At 45.7% G+C, this 24,260-nt stretch overlaps 1 protein-coding gene across 2 annotated transcripts in view; it reads right to left on the reverse strand.

The window, feature by feature from the left end:
* Positions 1-24,260, reverse strand: part of MAPKBP1 (mitogen-activated protein kinase binding protein 1) — a 133,803-nt gene that overhangs the window by 79,741 nt on the left and 29,802 nt on the right. For both annotated transcript variants that reach the window (XM_050954935.1, XM_050954936.1), the window contains exon 3: positions 8,799-8,890. In XM_050954935.1, the coding sequence (XP_050810892.1) occupies positions 8,799-8,890 (92 nt within the window). The remainder of the gene's footprint in view (positions 1-8,798; positions 8,891-24,260) is intronic.

Below are 24,260 nucleotides of genomic sequence, written 5' to 3' on the forward strand. Positions count from 1 at the left end.
TCATTGCCACCAGTGCAAAATGCTCCCACATCAGAATGGTGGCATTCTGCACGTGTGTAAATGATTACACAAGGTGCAGGGCTAGAGAGATTCAGCCCCCTTGTTTGTGCCTAAGGTATTTCTAAGGCTCCTCTCAGGGTGTTGTCTAAGCTCAGCAATCAAGCACTGTTGAAGGAACCTATCCGCAAGCGGAAGGATGGTCACCTCATAGTTTAGAGTTTAAATGGTCTGTTTCCAGACTACGCTTCCAAACTGGGGAGAAGATATAACAAAATGTTGGGATATCAGAAATAGCTATGGGTTATGACACATGCCCCAGTGTGTCTGGCCTTATTGCTAGTTGATTTGGGTGAACGGGGGCGTATATTCAGAAATACAGAGATGCCTCAAGTCTGATCTTCCTGGAGCACCCCTCGAGAGAGAGGATAAGGATACTTCAGTCTCCAAACCCATTTAAGCAGACAGGCCAAGGATTAACTGCTAACAAGTTTACCGATTAACGCCAACTGTGATGGCAGTGTGCATTGTGCACATTGGAAGCCATCAACTCTACTCAGACCCCTGTACAGCTATCATGACAAACCTGGACCAAATTTGAAGTGGGGGAATGAAGTCTCCCTAGCCAATCACCAATCAGTGATGGATCTGCCTTGTCTGGATTACATCTTGCTAGTGTTCTACTGTCACTCCATCCATTTCCTCTCCAAAAATCCCTGTACTGGCAATGCCAGAGTCCCCATCAAGGTTATGCAATAGTTACCTTTGATTTGGTTAAAGGGCATTTTTTCCTGTATGACTGATTCTCTACTATGTGTTGCTTGTTGTACAATTATCTATATACCAGGGAAAATCATGGTTAAACTATTCCAAGGGTTTCCAGATGGGGATCACTGGGAACTGCTCAGCCTTACAGGAATTTGGGAGCAAACCAATAACCACTGCTGGAAAAAAAAACAAAAAAAACCAAACACACTTCACCCTTTTAGCTTCCAGTGGGATTTACCACTCAGTCATCTGAGACAGCTCCACACGTGCTGAGCAGATTTCTGGCTGGAGAAACGCTGACTGTGGCTGATTCACTCACCCTCCCTCCCCTTAGCTGTGACACAGACTGCTGTCATCTTCCTGTTGGTTTATAGACTGTCAGTCACCTCCCTGAATTAGTGGGAAGCAGAACTTGCATGGCCATGACCCAGGAGGGTTGTCCAGGTTCAGGAGGTTTGCACAGAGTAATCCATGCCAAGCAAGGAGGAGAGAGATTTTGCCCACCTCATTCCTTGCACAGCCCAGTCTGGCATGTGAGTTTATCTAGCTAGAAAATCCTGCACCATCAGAGTCCGATGTGCCTGGAGCAGCAGTGACAAAATGAAATTTGACCCAGGAGAGCACATGGCAGTCCATTGCTAACTATGGGACACCAGCTCCCACCTCTAAGAAGTAATTGTCATGCAATATAATTCTAAGGTGAAAAAGCTGAAGCAAAAGCAACTTTGCTCCTATCCAAACAGCTTTTGCCAAAAAGCAGCAGCAGAGAAGTCTTAAAATTTTCCTCTTATCTTAAATCTTTGATCACATGACACCCTCATTTATCCCTTCCCATCTGTGAACACAGAATCATGGAAATGTAGGTCTAGAATGGACCTCAAGACCCTCTGCACAGAGGCAGGACCATCCCTGTGAGGTGTTTGTCTAATCTGTTCTGGAAAACCTCCAATGATGGGATTCCACAACCTCCCACAGTAGCCTGTTTCTGTGCTTAACTATCCTTATAGTTAGAAAGTGTGTCTTAACATCCAATTTAAAATCTTCCTTGCTGCAGGTTAAGCCCATTGTTTCTTGTCCTACTTTCAGTGGACACGGAGAATAGCTGATCACTGTCCTCTTTGTGACAGCCTTTAACATATTTGAAGACTTATCAGATTCCCCGCTCAGTCTTCTTTTCTCGAGACTAAATATGCCCAATTTTTTTTTAACCTTTCCTCCTAGGTCAGGTTTTCTAAACCTTATAACATTTTTGTTGTTCTTCCTTGGACGCTCTTCAGTTTCCCCACATCTTTTTCCTGAAGTGTGGTACTCAAAACCGGACATAGTACTTCAGCTGACACCTCACCAATGCCGACCAGAGCAGGTCAATTAACTCCCATGTCAGACATAAAACATTTCTGTTAATTGCAATTGCATCACATTGCTGCTCATATTCAATTTGTGATCCACTATAATCTCTAGATCCTTTTCACCAACTGACTGCCTATCCAGTCATTCTCCAATTTCTAGTTGTGCATTTGATTTTTCCTTCTTAAGTGTAGTATTTTGTATGTGTCTTTATTGAATTTTACTTTGATTTCAGACCAATTCTGCAATTTATCAAGATCATTTTGAATTCCAATCCTGTCCTCCAAACTGATTGCAACTCCTCCCAGCTTGGTGTCATACACAAATTTCATAAGCATACGCTCCACTCCATTATCCAAGTCGTTAAGGAAAATATTGACTAGTGTTGGACCCAGGACAGACCTATGCAGGACCCAACTAGACAAGTCCTCCCAGTTCAACAAGGAACCACTGATAACTACTCTGAGCATCATTTTTCAACCAGCTGTGCACCCACCTTATAGTAATTTCATCTAGACCACATAATCCTAGTTTGCTTATGACAGTGTCATGTGGGACTGTGTCAAAAACCTTACTAAAAATCATGTATCATGTCTACTGCTTCCTCATTATCCCTAGGCCAGTAACTCTGTCAAAGAAGGAAATTAGATTGGTCTGGCATGATTTGTTCTTGACAAATCCATGTTAGCTATTCCTTATAAATCTATTGTCCTCTAGGAGCTTACAAACTGATTGACTGATAATTTGTTCCAGTATCTTTCCAGAGATGTAAGTTAGGCTTCCTCTTTCCTGCTCAAGTGGACCATCTCTCTCCCCAGCAGGCCTCCTTCCTGGAATAGCATCCCATGGTGGAGGAAACCAAAGGTTTCCTGTCAATGCCATCTGTGCAGCCATGCATTCATCTCCAGGATTTGTCCATCGCTGCTTGCGCCCCTTCCCTCAGTTGAGAGGATGGACGAGACCACCACCTACACCTCTGATGCCTTCAGCCTCTCTCCCAGAGCCCTGCAGTCACTACCAATATGCTCAGGGTCATACCTGGCAGTGTCATTAATGCCCATGGGGATGAGACACATGGAGTAGTGGACAAAGGGACAAATGAGCCCCGACGATATTTCTGAAATGCCTTGGATGCGGGTTCCAGTCAGGTAACACCTCCCAGGACATCAGGTTAGGTCAGCAGATGAATGTCTCTGTCCTCCTCAGAGGGAGCCCCGACCACCACCATCATCACCCTATGTCTCCTTCTTTTGGGTGTGCAGGCTGTGAGTCTCCCAGCCTTGCAGGCAGGTGCCTCCTCTTCCTCAGCCACTGGGGTTCCGCACCTCTTGTTGCTAGTACAACATACTGGTTCTTGAACTTGATGGACAGGGGACCTGGGAGGGTGTGTGAATCATTGTCTAGTAACCACCTCAGGCAGCAACCAGTCTCCTGCACACAGATCAGCCAGTTCTCCTTCCTCCTGGTGCTGCCATAGTTGGTTAGCATCCTCCATCCCGGACATCTTCATGTGCATCCTGTCAATGAAGTCCTCACACTCGCAGATGCTACACCAAAGAGCCACCTCCTCCTGCAGCTCTCTCACCTGCTTCACAAGGGATTCCACTTACAGCACCTCCCACACCAGGTGGCTACACCTACTTGGCTTTCTTCAGCAGAGACATGCAGGCCACATTCCCAGCAAGTCAAGACCAGGTAGAAGCCTCCAGGGGCAGGATCCCTGTTTGGCCAGGGTCCCACCAGTGCAGGCAGAGGAAGAACAAGCAGTGCTGTTGGCAATGTTTCATTTCCCTCCCACTACACGTTCATCCTTGCAGAGTATCTGTAAGCTAAAACCCTATCTCCCTGCCTTTCTCTGCTGGCAAACGCCATTAGTCTCCCTGCTGCTCCCGCCACTGGGCGCGGAGGAACCTGGGTAATTCAGCATCTGCACAGCTTCCAAATGAGATTTCTGGATCATTTGTTTAGTGAATTTAGTGCATGTGCATCTCACAGACCAAGAGTCTATGTCTGCATTAGCTAAGACAGATTCTGTGAAAGCTCCCAGGGTAACTCATTCAATACATCTTGATAGTAATTCACTGTTCCAGTCCTGCATCTTTTCTTGAACAGAAGCTGTCAAGCATATAGAACTACCCTGTTTGTTGGTGGTGGCTGTTTTTTTACTCGTTTGGATCAGGAGGATGGTAGATGTGATAACATGTCCAAGTTGAGACCCGCTAACTCATTACACTTGTTACTCAATACAGCTTTGAACTCAGCTTCCCCAAAGAGAGAGTGTAATGTGTTAACCCATGTGCCACTCACCTCTATCACAGCAGCAGCTAGTTGGTAATAGGAAAGATTAGATCAGAGCAGTGCTTCTTACTTATCAGGAGACAGTGTTTAAAAGCCACAGCGATTTGAACAGCACAGCACTTTACTAACCTCTGCCACAAGCTACCCTGGGCAAAACACAAGCCTACCAGAGTGCTGTGCACGCTCCCTGGCAGCGTGGCTGCTCCCTGGAGCAGGTAACTGAGTTGTCTCATTGGAGCAGAGGTTCATGACTGAGTGAACCAAGAAGAGGGTTCAAAAGAGAATTTTAAAAAAGGAGCAGTAAAACGAGTCACTCAGTCACGCTGCCCTACAAGCTTTTGAAAATAAACACCAACAAGCTGACTCAAGTCATCGGAGCATCTGGCTTGGAATTCAAATGGACAGATATATTTTCCCCTTTTCAAAACATTTTTTTTTACACTAGCAATCAGTAATCTCAGAGGATTTTCTTAGCTTTGTTTCCCTTCTTGTTTCCAGGAGACAGAACCACAGCAAGCTACTGCGAAAAGAGAAGCCAGAATGAAAAAGAGCAGAGGAAACTGACAAACCAAAAGGAGGACCAAAAAACGGGGTCTTACCTGCCAAAAAAAAAAAAAAAAAAAAATCCAACAAGTTTTTCCCTTTAAGCTGACAGTGCCACTCACCGCACGACAAACCACACAGACATTGGTCAAATTAAACTAGTCCGGGCTTATTTCACTCACACTGTTGTCAGCACAAGAACAGGAAGACAAGGGTGGCAGATGAGAGACCTTCCAAGAAACAAGATAAGTACATCCTCCATCTTATATTCATGCCTCCCCAAGCCAGACCATTACCAAAGGGCTGTCCTAGAATATCTGCCACCTTCAGTGCATTTAGCCCCTACACACAGGCCAGCCTCTGGAATGGAGTGAAAACATCCTACCTAACAAGAGCCAGATCAGAAAGAAATCAAACATGAGCACTACGAGCTAGAAGGCTCAGTGGTGAGTTAAGGAGGCTCAGTAGGGTCTGGGATGGGTTAAGACAAAAGGCCAAGGATTCAGATTCCACAGTGAGAAGGACCTGCAGGCAGGCAAAGGAAGGGGAGCAAATGGCAGGGCAGAACACAACTGACCGATGCAGCAGACCTGGTGGGGTGGGTTAGGCTTCCTCAAGGATTCAGCACCCTGTTCTGGTCAGAATTGGAATAAGTGTGGTGCTTCCAATGTGTTCCCTAGTGAAAGCACAAAGCTGCTACATAATTGGTCCCTTTGGGTAGGCCACATTGGAAGAGCAGGGGATTTGCATCTCAGGCCTGGGATACAGCAGCACATTTGTACAGTGTTGAGTACACCACTGAAATATCTGGAGTGCAGGTGAGTGCATACTGGAGGTGCAAACCAGCTGCCTTATGCATGGCTCTAGCTAGTGAGCTCAATGTCAATTTGCAAAGCAGTAACGTGACAAATTCAAAACAAATAAAAATAAGATCAAGATAGTGATGCCAGGCTCTCTGCAAACCGCCCAGAAAGGAAAAATCCACTGGGAATGAGAATGGAAAGTAGTAACAAAACAAACTAAACTCGCAGTCCAGTTAGGTCTGCAGACTAGCCCTCTTGTGTGTTTTGAACCTGGAACAAGCACTAGGGCAAACTAAACACAAAAGATTGTCTTGACAGCCCCAAATCACATCAGCATCACAAAACAGCCAAGCCATGGCATACAAACAGCGATGCAAATAAACCATTCACGTTGCTAAACACACAGCTGACATAGGCCAGGCGTTTCTTGCTAAGGACCTATGGTGTTACCATAGTAAGAACAAGGAGTCCCATGCAAAGGTCTAAAGAACTGAATAACCTTTTAACTACCCAGAATAATCCCCACGTGTCCTTACATGTCTGATAGCACTGAGTAGGCTGATTCTTGGCATGCATGAGCTTCTCACAGGAGAGCACTAGTAACAAAATCAGTTTATTTGAAGCTGGAGAAGAGCCAAAAAAACCTAAGCTTCCTCCCTCTCTCTCTCTCTCTCTCCCCCCGCCCTCTTTTAATGCCAATGTATCCAGTGTTAGAAGACATTAGGGGGAGAGAATATATACTGGAATCGATTTGCCTGGGTTCTGTGGGTTTAAAGGTGAAGGACACAGATCTGTACTTGGATGTAGATCGCAAACTGCAGTCAGTTAAAACAAAAGCATTTTTTTAAATCAAGTGAAGAGGAGACATCACAAGAATTGAACAGGTTCCAGAGCAACCCCAGGACTTCTGCATCACAAGATGGCCTTCACAGCATGAGAAGGCAGGCAATTTATGTTTACTCATCTGCGTGTGCCCTCAGGCCTGCCTCTCTCATACCCAAGCGAAGCTCCTATGAAAGCTCTTTTGCCTTATTATTTATATAGCAGCATACATTTACAAGGTGTTTTACAAAAGATAATAAGCACTAAATACAGAATGGAATCCCAGTCCCCAAGGGCTCCCAGCCTTAAAGGGCATGAATGACAGTACGGCACAGAACAAATGGAGCAGTAGTGGTTATCACAGCCAGGAGGAGGCTTCAGTGGAACAGATAGATCTTATCTAGCAGAGACCGATTCCCCAGCACACCTAGCTCTTGAAGGGTCAATACAATATATTTATAGTAGGAGTTCAGATTTTTATGTATCATACAAATTACACTTCTACTCACCCATACCCAAAATTAAAAATGCGCTTGCCAATGGCACACAGAAAACTCTTGTGAGAAGGCAAGAATAGGAGAGCGCAAAATTTCGGGTCAGATACATTGCCTCCATCTATTATTTTAAGCAACAGTGACAGAGAGAGGACTCTTAAATTTTATTGACTTGTGTCTTGCATGCTCCTACATGCCACCTACAACTGCTGTCCCAAGTTCCTCCTTCCAGCTCCACTCTGGGTCCCCTCATCTGACTTAGACACTCTTCTCTCCACACAAATTGCTCTCACTAAAGTCTCCAGTTGCAACTTCCTGGCTAAATCTCAGGCCTCATCCTCTTTGGTACTTCTGTTACATTTGACAATGTTCATTATGTCCTCCTTGAAATGTTTTCCTCACTTGGCTTTCATGACTCCATCCACATCAGGTTCTTTTTCTATTTCTGAGGCACAAGTTTCTAAATACTGCTATCTCAGCAAGCCAAATAGGCAGTTGCCTAACAAAGAAGGCTAGTTGGGCATGTCAGAGGTCATCTACATCTTCACACAAAACACAACTAATCTGCAGCTAATGTAGAACTCTGGCAAATGGAGGTTAGAGGTATTAGAAATGTGTGGGATGGTTATCAAAATATGGGCTAAAATTTCAACAGAGACAGGGATTTGGTAACTAGAGCTTTGTCTTGATGGGTCACCTTTACAACAGAGTAACCACTCCAATTAGAAAATACTAAGTATTCTGTGTTTCCAGATCATAACATTCAGGGAAATCCTCTGCTAATTGTGTCTGCCATTGGTCTACTCCAGAGTACAGCCATTATAAAATGGATAAGATCGATATAACTAATGCTAGGAGTCAGAACGTAACCATCCTGATCCCTCGGTCCCAGCAACAATAACCATATTTCATTTAAATTTACTGATCCTCTTGTGGCCAACAAGACAAGATAAAAGCTGCTTTATTGGGTAAATATTCATAAACAAAAAAGGCCAACCCAGTGTTCGGGGGCAGTGTGCTTCCCAGGGGATCTGAGCTCAGTTTCGCAGGAGATGTGATGATGTGAAGGCAGAATACGCAATCCCCAGGTGCAGAGGAAGAAAATGTCTAATTATTCTTGAGCAACCTACTGTGACCAACCTTCAGAGCAGCATTTGTAGGCTCCTGAGAGACCTAACCTCCTTTTCAGGGTAATATCGTGGGGTGGGGAGCGGTTAGGGAAAAAGGATGGGGGAGTGTATTCCAGAGGATGCCTGGACTGAAACTACCAGTGTAGTCAGACTGGATTTCTCTCTCCATGTCTGGGTGAAAAGCACAATGCCAGACATCACAGAACACATGCAAGAGGGTTATTCCGTGCTACAGTTGCCATCTCTTAGAGAGCATCACTATTAGGAACACAGAGTTGAACATCCATTGAGTTATGTGCACGTTCAGAACATCAGAGAATCGAATTAAAAATGCAAGGCATTCAACTCTTAACTGAAAGCACAAGGAGGAAGAGTTGAAAAGAATCTAATTAAAAGATGACAGCAAAAATGCAGTCCCTTTAACAAGCTATTAAACCAATGCTGTTGAGAGGAGTCATCCTCACATGTTAGGAGGCTACTTACTGAAAATTAACAGCCTCCCCACCAAAGACTGTATCTGATAAATACTGTATCTTTACACTGATGTATCAGCTCGGGTTAAGCTAAGGCCTTTCATGAGGTGTGCAGTGACTCACCCTGCTGGATATGCGACAAGGCCGGTCCTGGGGTCGCAGGCTAATCCTCTGCCTCCCGACACAGTTATTCCTAACACTTTCTCCAAGGTCACCTAGTGCAAAAGGAAAACAGAAAGAGTCATGAGCGGCACTCACAGATAGGTCCATACATGGGTGCCAATGGATTACCTCATACTGGCATTCAGAAACATGGTTCCCAGAGGACAATGAAGAGAACATCAAAAGTCGCTGAGGCAACATCCAGTGGAAGAGTACTGCCACTTTCAGGGATCCCAAGGGAGATCCGTAGCTAGCATAAATGGGTTTGCAAATGCAAATGTCCCACTCTATAAATTGCTTGAAATATCTGCTTTTTCCAGACAAGGAGATTGGGTTTGGAAAGGAAAGAAACAGATGCTTGAAGGCTTTAAAAACCCACTAAGCCTTTGTCCTTTTGCAGAACCTCCCTCTTTGAGGTTCTGAAGCATTTAGAGAGCTTTCCCTTACTGCCCCTCCCCATCCGCCCCCTCCTCTAATCATTTGTACTGCAGGTTCCCACTGGTACTAAAACAAAAGCTGGCAAAAAAGTCTCCAACCCAGGTGGTGCAGGCTCGAGAAGTTCCTGAGCAGACAATCAAACTCTGGGATTCGCTTCACTGAGGTTCTGCTTTCACCTGAGGCACAAGGCGACTTGCCCAAGGTCATAAGGGGATCATGCAGAACAGAACCCAAGATCCAACTGGCTCTCACTCCTGTGTTCTAACCGTTAGAAAAGTATTTCTCAACTTTCTCAGGGTGGCAACCCCTTATTTGAAATCAAATTCATATGACCTTCTCTTACATTTCTTACTCTTTTATAGAAGATGTATCCATGATGATAATGATAAATATTATATAAAATATAAAACTTCTTTGACTTCAACTACTTCATCTGACATCGCAAACTATGAAGGTTTTGATCACCCCAGAGTCAACCTGGACATTTGATTTTCTTTGCTATAGAACTGTAATAAAGTTTTCAATACCTCACAACCCCCCACCCTCCCAACTGCTTTTGGTAACCCCCCTCCCTGGGGAGTCATGACCCTTCAGTTGAGAAATATGGCATATTAGATCTAAAACTGGTTTCCTTTTTAGAAATCTTTTCAAAAGTGAATTTCATGCTTGTGAAGACAAAGTGACACAATGCTGAAGGCTGGGCCTTCTCAGCTAAAGGCCAGAGAGGACTCTAGAAAACACTTCAGCTAAACTTAAGCCTGCGGTCCTCCCTGGTGTTCTCTTGATGGAGGCACAAAATTGTTCTCTTTCATTTACAGTTCATGCAGTATGGTTTTATTTATTGCATGTTATATGCATGTGTTTTCCCCCGCACCACTATCCCTGCTAATTCTTGATTTTGTTGGATCATGTTGTCTTCTGGTTTTGATTAACATAGTTTGAGTTATATTTTGTTAAATATCCAGAAGCCTTCAGGCATGGGTGCCACGTAAGAAGTTATTATTGCAACGATTACTATGATCATCAGTAGCTTCCCAGGAGATTGATGTCTTGTGTTCATCCAGACAGCAGGGTGCACAATAGACAGGTAGGACAAGTTTTCCAGTGCCAATGTGCCCCAACACAGAACTCAAGGAATTACCTATATGGTGGAGATGTATGGCATCATTATCCTTGAGTTCTCTGCTCAGGTTGCTAGAGAGAGTGCCAATAGTAATGGTGGGTTTTGATATATAGCTACACCTTTCACAAGGAACTGGACTGAGACCTCATCACTTCATTTCACACAAGCCACCAAAAGGCAGCGGTTCAGTAACTCATGGCTTTCCCTGTATTCAAGCTGGTGACCTAGAGATGGAAGATTTCATATCCCAATCCCCATAGTCATTCTATCCTCATTCTTGCAAAATGAGTCTCTCTTTGGAAATGTGGCTTTTACAAAAAACTGTAACTCAATATGGTTATTAAATAAGAGCAGACTATTAAAAATACATCTATAAATCCACTAGCAACGCAAGAAAATAGCTTAGCTCCAATTCTATCTTCTTTTAAAAAAAAAAAAAAGGTACTTGTGCTTTGTTCAGGTGTGTTACAGTGGCTTCAAAATACACGGCAAAATGTTTTTTAAAAATTCTGTTTGGAAAGTAATTACACACACACACACCACTGAAGCACAGATCCCCAGCTCTCTGCCCCTCCAACTAACAGGGGTTGAGATCCCTAAGTAGAGCATTCTCAGCCCCAGAGATGGTGAACGGAAAGCAATTTACATCTCTCTCAAGTGATCCCATCTGGCCAACACTCCAGCCTTGTCTCATTATGAAAATTACCCATTGCTGATAATGGACATCAACTGTGCAATACAGCTTAGTGCCAGGTGCAGCCCAGGCTGCTTTTAACCACGGTTTCCAAAAAGTAAGCAGACACACTATTTGTCCGACGCCATGCTTGCACTTCAGCAGTACCTGCTGCAGGACATGTTGTCAGCAATGGGTAATTTTCCCAAAGTAGACAAGGTTTCTGAGCAGTACGTCGATCGGCTCTTCAAGAAACTACACTCAGCTTCACAGGCTGAGGAGCATGGAGTTGGAAGACTCTTCCCACTCCCAGCTTTTAAGGAAAAAATGAACAGGAGAAAGTGTTACTTAACGGATCTGTTCGGCCACCTTTAGTTCTCACTCTCCTTCCCCACCCCCCCACAACTCTCACTCCCACACAGCCCTGTAGCATCACACTGCACTTCCTTGGGTCTTCTCTCCCACATGGAGTGTTGCAGACACCCCAGGCAGCTGTGTAACATAAGGAAGGCTTGAAAATGCTTGCAGGGAACAAATGCCCACTTTGTCCTGCAGCTTGTAGCACGATTCAGGCCCAAAGGGGACGCCCAGTCCACATGCGCCCAGGAAATTATTTTCCTGCTGGAAAGCATCTTCTCCCCTCTAGCTGATCACACACCCAACTCTGCTCCTTCCTTTATAAAGGCAGAACTGTTGCTGAGGGGAGATAGTTGGTCTTTTTATCATTGTATTTAGACCTAGTGCTACAAGAGGAGCATCCCGTGAAGCATGAGCCCAATTTTCAAAGCTCCACAATTAACTCTTATTTTTAAAAACTGACTCCTCTCACCTCACCTCTCATCTCAGATCCAAAGCCTTTGCAAGTAGGAAGCCTGCTGCCATGACTATGACTTGCAAGGCAAGAATTCACAAACTCATTTAACAAGCAGAATCTTATAGATTCTACTCAGCCTTAACCTTTCCTTGTTCAGCTTCACTTATTGCAACACTCCACTATCCCTCAGGGTACGTCCAGACTACCCGCCGTATCGGCGGGTTAAAATCGATTGCTCGGGGATCGATATATCGCATCTAATCTAGACGCGATATATCGAACCCTGAGCGTGCTTATATCGATCGCGAACATCGATCCCGCACAGTCTGGACGGGTGAGTAATCCGATCTTAGATATTCGACTTCAGCTACGTTATTCACGTAGCTGAAGTTGCGTATCTAAGATCGATTTCCCCCCCCTAGTGTGGACCAGCCCTCAGACAAAAAGAAGCCTGTAATCACCTGTCTCCAAGTCCCAATCAGACTGAAAGTGGAAGTGAGGTGAACCTAAGATAGAAGAGTGGGGGGTTAAGGAGGCGCAGAGTTTGCATTCAGTGTTTGAAACTTGGGGTGTAGTTTTTCCATGGGTCCTCAAGTTGACCTCCTTTTTTGCATCCACACTTCTCATTTAGACGCATCAGTCCCCTGTTGGTACCTGCGTATCAGGTAGTGGACACCTAACTAATACGTGCAGATAATTACAAGACTGAGTTGCAAAGCTGTGCCTGCAATAATTTGTGCCCTCAAAACTACAGGCCCAGAGGAGAGGCTGAACTTTTGAAGTCTGGCCCTTTGCAGTCATTACATCATACTGTGGAGTTCTAGTAATACCGGGCATTTCCATCCAAGGATCACAAAGTGCTTTAAAAGTGTTATTGAATTTAGCCACATGCAACACTCTTATGGAGTTCAGGTTAGATTGCACCCACGTTGCAGAGACCGAGAGGTTTCCTTAAGTCCATTTTTTTCAAGTGTGGATGCCTAAAACTAGGCACTTAAATCTACACATAAGAACATAACATCGGCCGTACCGGGTCAGACCTAAGGTCCACCTAGCCCAGTACCTGTCTACCGACAGTGGCCAATGCCAGGTGCCCCAGAGGGAGTGAAGCTAACAGGCAATGATCAAGTGATCTCTCTCCTGCCATCCATCTCCATCCTCTGATGGAGATGGATGGCAGATACCTAAAACAGTGGCCAGATTGTCGGATGTACTGAGCACCTCTCACTTCATTGGGGAGTTGCAGGTGCTCAGTACATCAGAAGTTGGCCCACTTTTTCAGGTGCCAAAATTTCAGGCACCCAAGTTTGAAAAAGTTTGCCTCAGTGGCTTGCCCCGGGGTCACAGAGCAGGCCTGTGGCAGAACCCAGATCTCCCATCTGCCAATCCTGTGCTTCAGGCCACACATTCATCCTTTGTCTCTGCTGAATCCTCAGGCCCTATGACTGGTTAGCTCACATAGCTATACGAGCCGGAAAAGTAGTAATGTAAGCAGGCCAGCACTGCGGTCATCTCAGTGCTAATATGGCACTGCTGCAAGGAAGTTCCACCTGCCGGAACCCTATTCAACACGAGCAGGACGTCCAGGAGAGGAAGCTCCCATTGCTGTCCTGCCATAGCTGGCACTCTCAGGGCACTGCAGAGAGCAGCCAGAGCTTTCCCAGTTCTCCTGACCAAGGAGAACCAGACAAACACTGCAATAAGACACTCAGGTATGTGACCAAGTGGTCTCTAGACCCCCCTGCTCAATTTCTGACAAACCTCTCAGAAAGACTGATCTAACGGCTGCCTCAAACAGGAAGAACAATCACAGACAAGAAGTGCAACTGACAGCTCCCAGTGAGGGATTTTACCACCGGCTCAGGCTCTGTGCTAGTTTGGGGAAGCCAAGGTCAGGTCTACACCACCACACGGATCAAAGCTCTGAGAAAGAGCCATCGGCGGTCGATTTAGCAGTCAAATCGACAGCAGATCACTCTCCAGTCGACCCCTGCACTCTACCCCCGACAAGAAAAGTAAGGTAAGTCGACAGGGGAGTTTCTCCCATCAACCTCCCGTGGTAACTCAACCTAAGGTATGTCGACTCCAGCTATGTTATTCACGTAGCTGGGGTTGCGTAATGTAGGTCGACTTACCACCGGCAGTTGTTGCTGCATGAAAGGGCTAGAACAAAATTGTTAAGCCCTAAGAATACCCCCAGCCACCCCACTCTCCCACACGCTGTGTCGTGCCAGCCTGGAAGAGCCTGGCATACTCCCTTTGGGCTTGTGTACATAGCAACATCTATGGCCAGAGGTGGGAGAGGCACAACGTGTGCTCTTGCTTCTATAGAGGGCATCAGCCGGTGTTACAGGCTCTGACTGCGACCCTACCGTTATAACACACTCCTCCACCACAGTACGCACTGTTGTGTAGATCCAAAGCAGCCAATACTATGGCTGAACTTGAGAGGGCTGTTTCTGAGCTGGGGCTTGCAGAGAGATTTCCTCTCTATTGTGAGCAGAGACTCCTCCCCCTCACCCCGAGAACCATATAAGTCAAGCCATGCTATTGAATCCCTACCTCCTTCCTTGCCCCTCTTAGGTCACAGGATGGCAAGAGCTGCGTTAGGATCACACTGCGGTCCACCCAATGGGAAGGTTCCACAGCACAGCTTGACAGCCACAGTTCTCAGGGAAACAGAACCCTGGTCAGGGAAACCATCTGTAATAAGGGACACTCTGAGCAAACAGTTTCAACTGTAGGTTGGACAATGCCTTGATGTTGCTGTAATATTTCTATCCAGTCTGGAAGCAACACAGCTGGTGCGTGTCACATCACTCATCCCAACACAGAAGCAGGGAACTGAGGAGGAGTCCAAGTGCAATTTTTTCTCCCCATCTCCATCCCCCCAAACACCAAATGGAACTCTTAACTGTTAGCCCACCAGGCTAGCCCCATTTCTAGCCTTTCAGTGCCATCCACATCTTCGGAAGCCCAGGGAGCTACACATTCCCCACGAGAGCAGAGTTATTCTAGTGCAGAAATAAATAGCTAGGAGAATTTAAGAGGAGGGAGAGGAACTCTGTCCAACACCTCAGTACTTGAAAACGGCTCCCAAGAGAGGAACATCATGAAATCAGCACAACCACGCAGGCACAGCTAACACACCAACAACGAATTCCTAAAGCAACATCAACCAGCAGCTTATAGGAGACAGTAACTTAGAAAGGCCATTCCCAGGTATGACAGAGTCCATCACATACCTCAGCCATTCTGAGAGGGCAGCCCAAAGATAAACAATGGGTAAGAATTACAACTGCTCTAAGGGTTTGTCTATACCTGGAAATTAACTGAAAGGGCCATTCCAGAGTAATTCTTCTGCAACAAGTTATTCTGGAATAGTTATTCCATTCCAGAAGAGCTATTTCTGTCAGCTTTCAAGCGTAGACAAGTCCTTAGTTAAAAGCCTCACGTAGGCCAAGAGATATACAGTAATACGATTAATGTTTTAGTCCATTTCATTAGCTAACAACATCAAGCGAGCAAGACAAGACGATATCCCTCCCCATCAATAAATCACATGCTCACATAATGCACTTAGCCACATGCTTCATGAGAGAAGCGGACATAGAAAACCCAGTGTTAAGAAAGCAGTGACGGAACTTGGTCATTGCATTTTGGAAAGACTAGAGCATCTTCACCAACAGTGCAGCAGTTGTCAATAACTAGTAACTGTTTTGTCTGAAGAGTCAATATAGAATGATTTTTTTCCCCCCTTACAAAAGATCAAGGCTAGATTTCATGACAGCCCCAGTTGACATAACTGTTCCTCCTGGATTCTGCCACTGTAGCTTTCAGCACCATTACGGTCCTGAATTTATTTGGAATGTTGCAACACAGCAATGTGACATGAAGCTGTTGACTTCAGGGGTGTAATGACATATGTGAAGATGCATCTTGGCCATGCATGGACAATTGAGAGGTGAGGATGCACAGGCAGGAGTGGGCTACACAGGCGACATTCAAATGGCGAGTCCCAAGCCCCAAAAGCTAGCCCAGCTCTCAGACCACCAGCTTTCTCGCCAGCCCACCAAACAATGCAAAACTACAAGTGTGCGTAACCATCCGGGACTGGTGCATACCACACAGCCTCTGATCTACTGTCTGAACACATGTTCTGATCTCCTATTACTGCTGCAAAACAACAAAGGCTCGAGGTATTCCATTTACCTCCGCTGTGCTTCGTTTGGCACATTAAACATGGAACACTAATTACAGTGCGTTGTTCTGCTTAAGGGGTCATCAGCATTTCCACTGCAAAGCCATCATTTCAGGGGTTTACAGCACAGCTGTGAAATATTGTCTTTGGGCTGAAGCTTGACGTGCAAAGGTTTGGCTGCAGACCAGGATTGTCCGTTTGTTTGCTGTTGGGGGGTTGAGGTTTCTGTTTTTGGTCTCAAGGGTTTTTTTTGTTTTGTTTGTTTTGGGGGGAGATTTAAGGAGGGAGTGGTTTCCAAGTTATCAGAATGCAAAACAACAAAAACCCACACTGCTCCACTTGATTTCCTCCTCTCCCAGCCACCCCCTTTGTTGATGTGCTCTAACTTTAACAGCTTCATCTTAGAGCCATTTTAAACATACTTACCTCTATAAAGCTAGAGGATCTTTTGCCTTCTCCCTCCTCTTCCCCGACTACAATTTAACTTGTTTTTCCCTCTCAGAGTTCAGTGTTGGTGAAATGTGCCAGCTTGAAAGGCTGAACAGCAGGGCAAGTTCCCACACACCCGCCTTACTAATATATCTCAGCCCTTCCCAGGGTGGACCAGTCTCCACAGCCCATTCAAACCTTGGTCATTTGTCATTGTTGTTGTTTGTTCTGCTGGACTTCTTGTGAACACAGAGCCTCTAGGAGTCGCACTGGAACCATCAAACTTGTTTCACGCAGGCCACCATGCCGACCTGCTGCAAAATACTGGACACTTCCAACCTCTGCTCTGTTTGAGCAGCATTCATGAGATGAAAAGCTTCTTATCCCCACTTCCAAGCCACTGAGTCAGTCTCCACCTTCTGTTTCCTTACCAAGCAAGAATAATAATTCTGCAAGGTTCAAAGCAGACAGGACACTGACACCTGCAATCAGCAATGGCGATTTGCAAGGTCAATTTGTTTGGTTACCAAAATAGCCACAATGCTCTTTTTGTTTTTAAAACCGCAGGGAACACGCTCCCACAGTCTAATTACATGCCTGACGCACCTTGGAACCACCGAGGCAGGGGCTGCAGGGAAGTTGCCTGGAGGCTTGAATCATTATAATGCATAAAGCCATATTATAATAAATCCTGCAAAAAAGCAGGGGGTGGGGGTGGAGATTGGCTTCTAATGGAAGCGCTGACAGAGTCTCACTTTAATGGCTCTGCCAGGTGCCAAGACAACGTGTGCGTGTGGGCGTGTGTTATACAGAATACATGCAGGCTATAGAACGGAGAACAGCAGAGAGAGGGAGGCGGAGGGCAGGAAATGTGAACAAGTTAGCTCCCTATGGATTTTCTTTCTACAAGCGCCCTCCCAGTCTCTCTCCCCAAACACCACATTAGCGGTTTCAGTCCCAATCCAGCTGTTAGGATCACATTCCTGACCCACCAGCCCCAGCTGTCTGGGGCTCCACTGCTGAATCTGCACTTCCCTTCCCAAGAGGCACCTGAATTAAAACAATCCCATAAACAGAGTCTCCCAGCCCTTGGGAAGGGGAGGCAACAGGGAGAATCCATTCAAAGCACCTGTGTCAGGAACCTGATAGGGCATTCAGAACAGGTAGCAGCAAGCAGCTGTCTCCCATTGCTCTGAGAAAGAGGATACATGAGGGTCAGCTCCCTACTGGCTTCTGAAGCACAGTGTAGCTGCCATTAAATTGCTGCCCACAAATCCGAGTTTCTCCATTTATCACAAAGCTGAAATCTCCATCTTTCTCCACTCCCCACCCTCACACTAATGCCCGGGGTTTAATTTCCCTTTAAATAGAAGTGTCCTGCCTCATTCCTGCAGCCTTTATGCTCCTGAAAAAACGTGGCGAGCTCCAGGTTCTCTCTCTGCTCCTCCCACTCAGCTAGAGTCCTTATCTGCCTAACTGCAGGCCTGGGGCCTGAGTCTCAAGCTTCTGTGGGATTTGTCAGGCCCTCAAACTGGCCTCTTGAATCTCAGGACTTTCAGAGCTGAAGCTGAAAAAGCAACACTGACCAGACTAAGGACTTATCTACACATGGTTACTCTGGAACACCTATTCAGTGGGTTAAGATAAATTGGAACAAGGCTCCCTTATTCTGGAATAAATGTGTCCACACATGGAGTTAATCAGGGATGGACAAGTCCTAAGCGGAAGGAGAGAGAGCGGTAGAACTGACTTAGGCAGTCTACAAAAAAGACAGTTCTTAAACTCTTGGGACCCATGGTTCCAGAGTCACTTAATGTCAGGAATATTTTATTTCCCCAATTAAAAAACAAACAAAAACCCCAGCTCCTTTTATGTTATTTGTCATATGGTGGAGAAAGGGGACGGGGACAGATCTAGGTTTCAGGCTTTTCAATTTCTGGCTGTAAAGCAGTATGGTGGGCACTCATCCATTCATCTGAGCTAGCCACCACAGTGCAATAGTGCTTCTTTGCCACTGATGTCTGGTCTATCCGTGGAGCCAGTAAAGGAACGGATCCAGCCCTCCATCAGTCTGAAGTTTGGCAAACCATTTCCAGGAGGGCAAAGTGCAACTGAGTACTTCCAGTGTCCCCCTGACTGTCCACATTCTAGCAGCTTATATGCCTGGAACCACTTCCTGCTGAAAGTAGGTCAGGGCTGCTAACCACCAGTCTGCTCCAAATTCAACTACTAAGATCAGAGATAGGCAGAGAAAGTGGTTTTGGAGAGAGAACAAAATGGAAGTAACCATGATTCCTAAGGGCAATGTTTCAATTACTGAAAGGGATTTGGATTCATTCAGCAACAAACAGGTCTGAAAGTGTAAGGAGGCACAGTTTATCATCATTAATCATCACTTCACAGGAAGGAAAGGCTCTTTCCACAATCATTTTCCTCTGTTTCATATAAACATTAGTCATCACAAGAAGTGAGGAAAAGAGGACACAAAACAGCCAGGAAGAATTTAAGCAAAGGCTGCACAAGGCTCTATCAACCCACAGTTCTGCAAATGCACCATCCCCCATCCCAATCCCAGCCCTGGGCCTACTCCTAAACAGAGAGGAACGATAGTTAAAAGTTTGTTATGGAGACAGACATCAACTGCAGGCCACAATGAGAAGCAACTCATTTCACTTGTGATAAAGAGATTTTAAAACACAGGCCTCTACAAAGGAAAAGACTACTGGCATCTACTCCTCATGCTACCTTGATGAGGCAAACACAATGTGAGGACTTCAATAACTCAGACATAGGTTAGGGGTTTGTTACAGGAGTGGGTGGGTGAGATTCTGTGTCCTGCATTGTGCAGGAGGTCAGACTAGATGATCATAATAGTCCCTTCTGACCTTAAAGTCTATGAATCAAGGCTCAATTCCAGAAGATGACACGTCAAACTCCATACACATGCAGATTCCCAAACAGAACGACTATGAGGACACACTGAGGGGTGCTCAGAAAGCCTTCATTACTACTGACTCAGTACACTGTCCAAAAAGTCCATCCCACACCAGTAAGAAACAACCTGCATAGGCTCAAGGAGACTGAAAGGAGCTGAGATACTCCAGAGTGAAATCAGAAAAAGAGAACAAAGTCCCAGCCCTGGAAAAAAGAGCCAGACTGAGATTCAAAACTATGCTTTCCCCAGGGCTTTCCCCAGGGCTCCTCCTTACCTCCCCACATTTATTTTAGCTATTAAAGAACCAGGGCACTATTTGCTATGAACCAATTTTTTGGTGGGATGTAATTGACTGTTGGAACTTTGTGGGCACAAGGACGAGGGAGAACGAGAAGATACATGACTGCAGCAGATGGGGTGATTCAAAAAGGCGCTATTGGCACTCACTTAGGATGACCTGCATAACTAATTTCTGGCTTCCCTATTAATGAATAATGCTGCCATCCCAACTCCATGCCAATCAAGCCCGCACACCTCACTGTAGTAAGATGAGGCCCTAAGATATAAACCTTGGTATCAGAGGCCCAGTATGAGGCCTAAGGCCTGAACTAAAGTAATGGTCAAGACTTTGCTAACACAAAGCAAAGTTAAGCTGTGAGCCAGAGGCAGGCCCTGCTCACAGAAGCTGGCAAGGAAAGGGCTGCTGCTGCAAAAAGAGACATACCTAAAAGGTACTGGACACCAGATATCAAAACATGGGCATACTTGTACACGCCACACAGATAACAAGGAACAAGCTGACCCATCCCAATGACAGGGCCAAAAGGGTAATATGATGGATAGAGTTGGTTTGTTCAAACCAACATGTACAAGGTGAGAGGCGGCACCTTACTGCGTAGAGGGGTTGTATCTTGCTACGTAAAGGGGTTGCACGTCAGTACGTCAGGAGTGATGTGTAACTTGCTTGTACCTCTGTATAAGAATGCACCTCTGAGTGGATGTCTTTGTCCAGCCTAGGGGGCAGTGGAAAGTCCCGGCCACTGACTGAGCGGAGTCCATTACCAGGGGACACATATTCGTAGTATGTCCTGTAGAATAAAGTCTAGTGGGAACTATTACTGTGCTTCGTTTGACAATAAACCTGGCCGATCTGCCTTTGTACCTTACTAGAGTTTGTGGTCACTGGGGGTTCTCTCGAGGTCTGCTGTGTCAGCTATCTGCGCAGAGCTGGGGCAGCACACAGAGGGAACACATGCATGCAGCCAACTGATATCAACATTGAACGGAGCAGAGCACTATACCGGTAGCATACAACGACACTCACCATGTGTTCTCATCTATCACGTGTGGTATATGAAAACTCTGAGACACACGAGATTTAAAAAAAAATAAAAATAAAAAAGTGGAACAACTGTATCTATCCTATCAAGCCAGGTGCTTTAACTGCCATGAGGCCAACTGATCAGGTCTTGCAGAGAAGAGGAGAGCTGTAAGGAATCCATTTAAGAAATCTCTAAAAGCAACTTAACAGTTTTACTATACACAAAAACCTCACAGATTTAAAACCCGATATCTCAGGACCTTCCAGGAACAGAGGCAAGTTCTCTGTCCCCAGTGGAAAGCTGAGAGCTCGCCTTCATTCACTGATACAACAATTAAACTGGTCCTGGACTGACTGTCACCTGCACTACACCTCAGTCCAGTGCGATTTGGGGAAGGAAATTTACATCTGTATCCATATCTGGAAGGGGAGAATTAGAGGCATTTTATGTACCAGGTTAACTTAAATAAAAGAGTGACCGCAGCTTAAAGTTTCTCAGGGGTTGGGAAAGCTGGAATAAAAATACCAAGATCAGTGGTCAGAGTTCAGGTGAGGCAATCGAAGATGTGCGGAGAAGGCCATTTATCACACGGATAGCACCACAAGGGGGGAAGGGGCATTTGTTTCCAGTTAGCCCTGAATCTTGCCATAAAGACAGTGTGCACAATTATTAGTTACTATTTGTATTACAGTAGCACTTAGATGTTTCCCATTAAGGTCACTGCGTGAGGCACTATAGACACACGTAGTAAAGAACAGCCCCTGCCCTGAAGAGCTTGAAATTCAAGTAGACAAGAAAAAGAGCAGATGAGGGGGAAGCAGAAATATAAGAAGAGCTGCAGTAACTTGCCCAAGGTCACCCAGCAGGCCAGTGGCAGAGTTGGGAATAGAGTCCAGGACTCTTGAGTCCCAATTTGGCGCTCCATTTGTTGGGCCAAGTTGCTCATCTCCAGCACTTAGAATCACAGAAATGTAGGGCTGGAAGAGACCTTGAGAGGTCACCTAGTCCAGTCTCCTGCACTGAGACAGGACCAAGTAAACCTATGCCACCTGACAGCGTTTGTCCAACCTGTTCTTAAAAACCTCCAGCAATGGGGATTCCACAACCTCCCTAGGAAGCCTGTTCGAGAGCTTAACTACCCTTTTAGTTAGAAAGGTTTTCGTACTCTGTAGCAGGGTGCTGCTGCAGAGGAAGCTAATTAGCCCCTGCTCAGCCAGCCCGTCAGGTGAAATTGATTGGGGCTGGGGAGAAGCCTGGTGCCTGGCCTCTGAACGGGCTGCACCTGTGGGCCTGCAGGCTCAAGGGCCTTAAAGGCTGGCTGGCAGCCAGAGGAAGGGGGGAAGAGAACAGCCAGAGGCACAGCAGTCTCCAGGCTGGGGTAGACTCCCCATAAAGGAGGAGGAGGAGGAGGAGGAGAGTAACACCTGTAAATAGAATCACTGGTAGTGGGAACTGTGTGTAAATAAAAAGCCACGGGTGCTGCATCCAGGAGGCTCAGGGTATGGCTACACTTGAAATTTCAAAGAAGTGAGTGTGTGGTCGGAGCGCCAGCACTGGGAGAGAGCTCTCCCAGCGCTGCACGTAAACCACATCCCTTACGGGTGTAGCTTGCAGCGCTGGATGCCGCGCTCCCAGCGCTGCGGCACTGATTACACTGAGGCTTTACAGCGCTGTATCTTGCAGCGCTCAGGGGGTGTTTTTTCACACCCCTGAGCGCGAAAGTTGCAGCGCTGTAAAGTGCCAGTGTAGCCAAGCCCTCAGAGTGCTTTTTGAGACAGCAGGGAGCTGCAGCAAGGGGGGCAGAGGAAGAGACCCGGTTACATACTCTCTAGCCAAAATCTCTCTTGCTGCAGATTAAACCCATTACTTCTTGCCTTACCTTCAGTGGGCACGGAGAACAATTGATCATCATTCTCTTTATAACAGCCCTCAATATATTTGAAGACTGTTACCAGGACCCCTTCAGGCTTCTTTTCTCAAGGCTAAACACACCCAGTTTTGGGTTTGTTTTTTTAAACTTTTCCTTATAGGGCAGGTTTTCTAAACCTTTTATCATCGTTGTTGCTCTGCCCTGGGCTCTCTCCAGTTTGTCCACATCTTTCTTAAAGTATGCTGCTTGGAACTGGACACATATGCCAATGAAGGCTTCATCAGCATTGGGTAGAGCGGGACAATTACCCCCTATGTCTTACATACACCACTTCTTCCCCTGCCTTCAGCCAAAAACCAGGCCCAAGACAAGTATAAGAAAAATGCTTCCAAGCAAAAATCAAAAGGAAAATAGGAGAGAGTTCAATTCCACTCACTTTTCCATGCATCTTTCAGATGTGTGGTGAAGAAGCCCCAAGTACCCATGGGCCATTCTTTTCAAACCTGTATGCCTAAAGTTAGACACTTAAGTTCACTGAAAGTACTTAAACAAATGGTTTTCAAAAGTGCGGAGCCCTCGGCAGCTCCCACTGACTTTAAAAGATGTTAAGCACTTTTGAAAAACCAGGCCATTTATTTAGATACCCAAGAATGTAGTTGGTTTGAAAAATCTTGGTCAGTGTCCTGGACAAATACCACCACTTAGTATTACATTCTGCCTCCTGGAATATTCAAGGGGACCCGCCACCCTCATCAGCTTTGCCTCCACCTACTTTGCCTGGCTCTGTGCAATCCCCTCCTTCATTCTCTGCCCTTTACCCTGCAGAATAAGCTCCTTACAGAGGAGAACTTATAATAAAGTGCCCTTTGTACGTCCAAGAATTAAGGAGCTCTTCCTGTCTTTCAATCAACATGCACACTGAGCACTACAGAGCTCTCTCCTGTCAGCTGGGAAGGAGATTGTGTGCTACAGGAAAAGCATTACTAGAGATACAGAAAATGTCTTTAGAAGAATGGAGCAAGCACTGACTTCCATTGGTCCCTCACCACCATCCCCAGCAGTGCTTTCCAAATTCCTCACCTGAAGCACAATGCCCAGATTGCTCTAGCCTGAGGGCTCCCCTACCAGGTGTAGAAAATTCCACAAAATCGCAACGTGCCAAACCAGGCACAAATAGTATGTGATATTTTGTTCTTCCAAAAACCGTACATGTCTAACAGGCAGGCCCTGATCCAATGTCTGTTGAAATCAATAGAAATCATCTCGTTGACTTCAATGAGGCTTTGGATCAGAACCCAAGAACAAGTGGGAAATCTCTTTTTTTTTTTTAAATCCAGAATCAGATGGTTTAGGTTTTGTTTCATTGCCCCATCTAAAAATTGTGTACTTTCTTCCAGGCATGCTGGACAATATAATTTTCAAGACCAGGGAAGAATACAGCTGGAAACTTAGCAGGTACACAGGCACAGCTGCTGAATCGAGAACCACCTGGGTGAATCTCTGCTTCATAGAATATTCTGTTTATACCACATGCTACACAGCCTTCTCTCTTGTTCAAAGGCTTAAACTTGCCCTAAACAAAAGGCAGCCATTACTCACAAAGCAGCGATCTGGAACT

This window comes from Gopherus flavomarginatus, chromosome 5 (assembly GCF_025201925.1).
Source record: "Gopherus flavomarginatus isolate rGopFla2 chromosome 5, rGopFla2.mat.asm, whole genome shotgun sequence".
NCBI lineage: Eukaryota > Metazoa > Chordata > Testudines > Testudinidae > Gopherus > Gopherus flavomarginatus.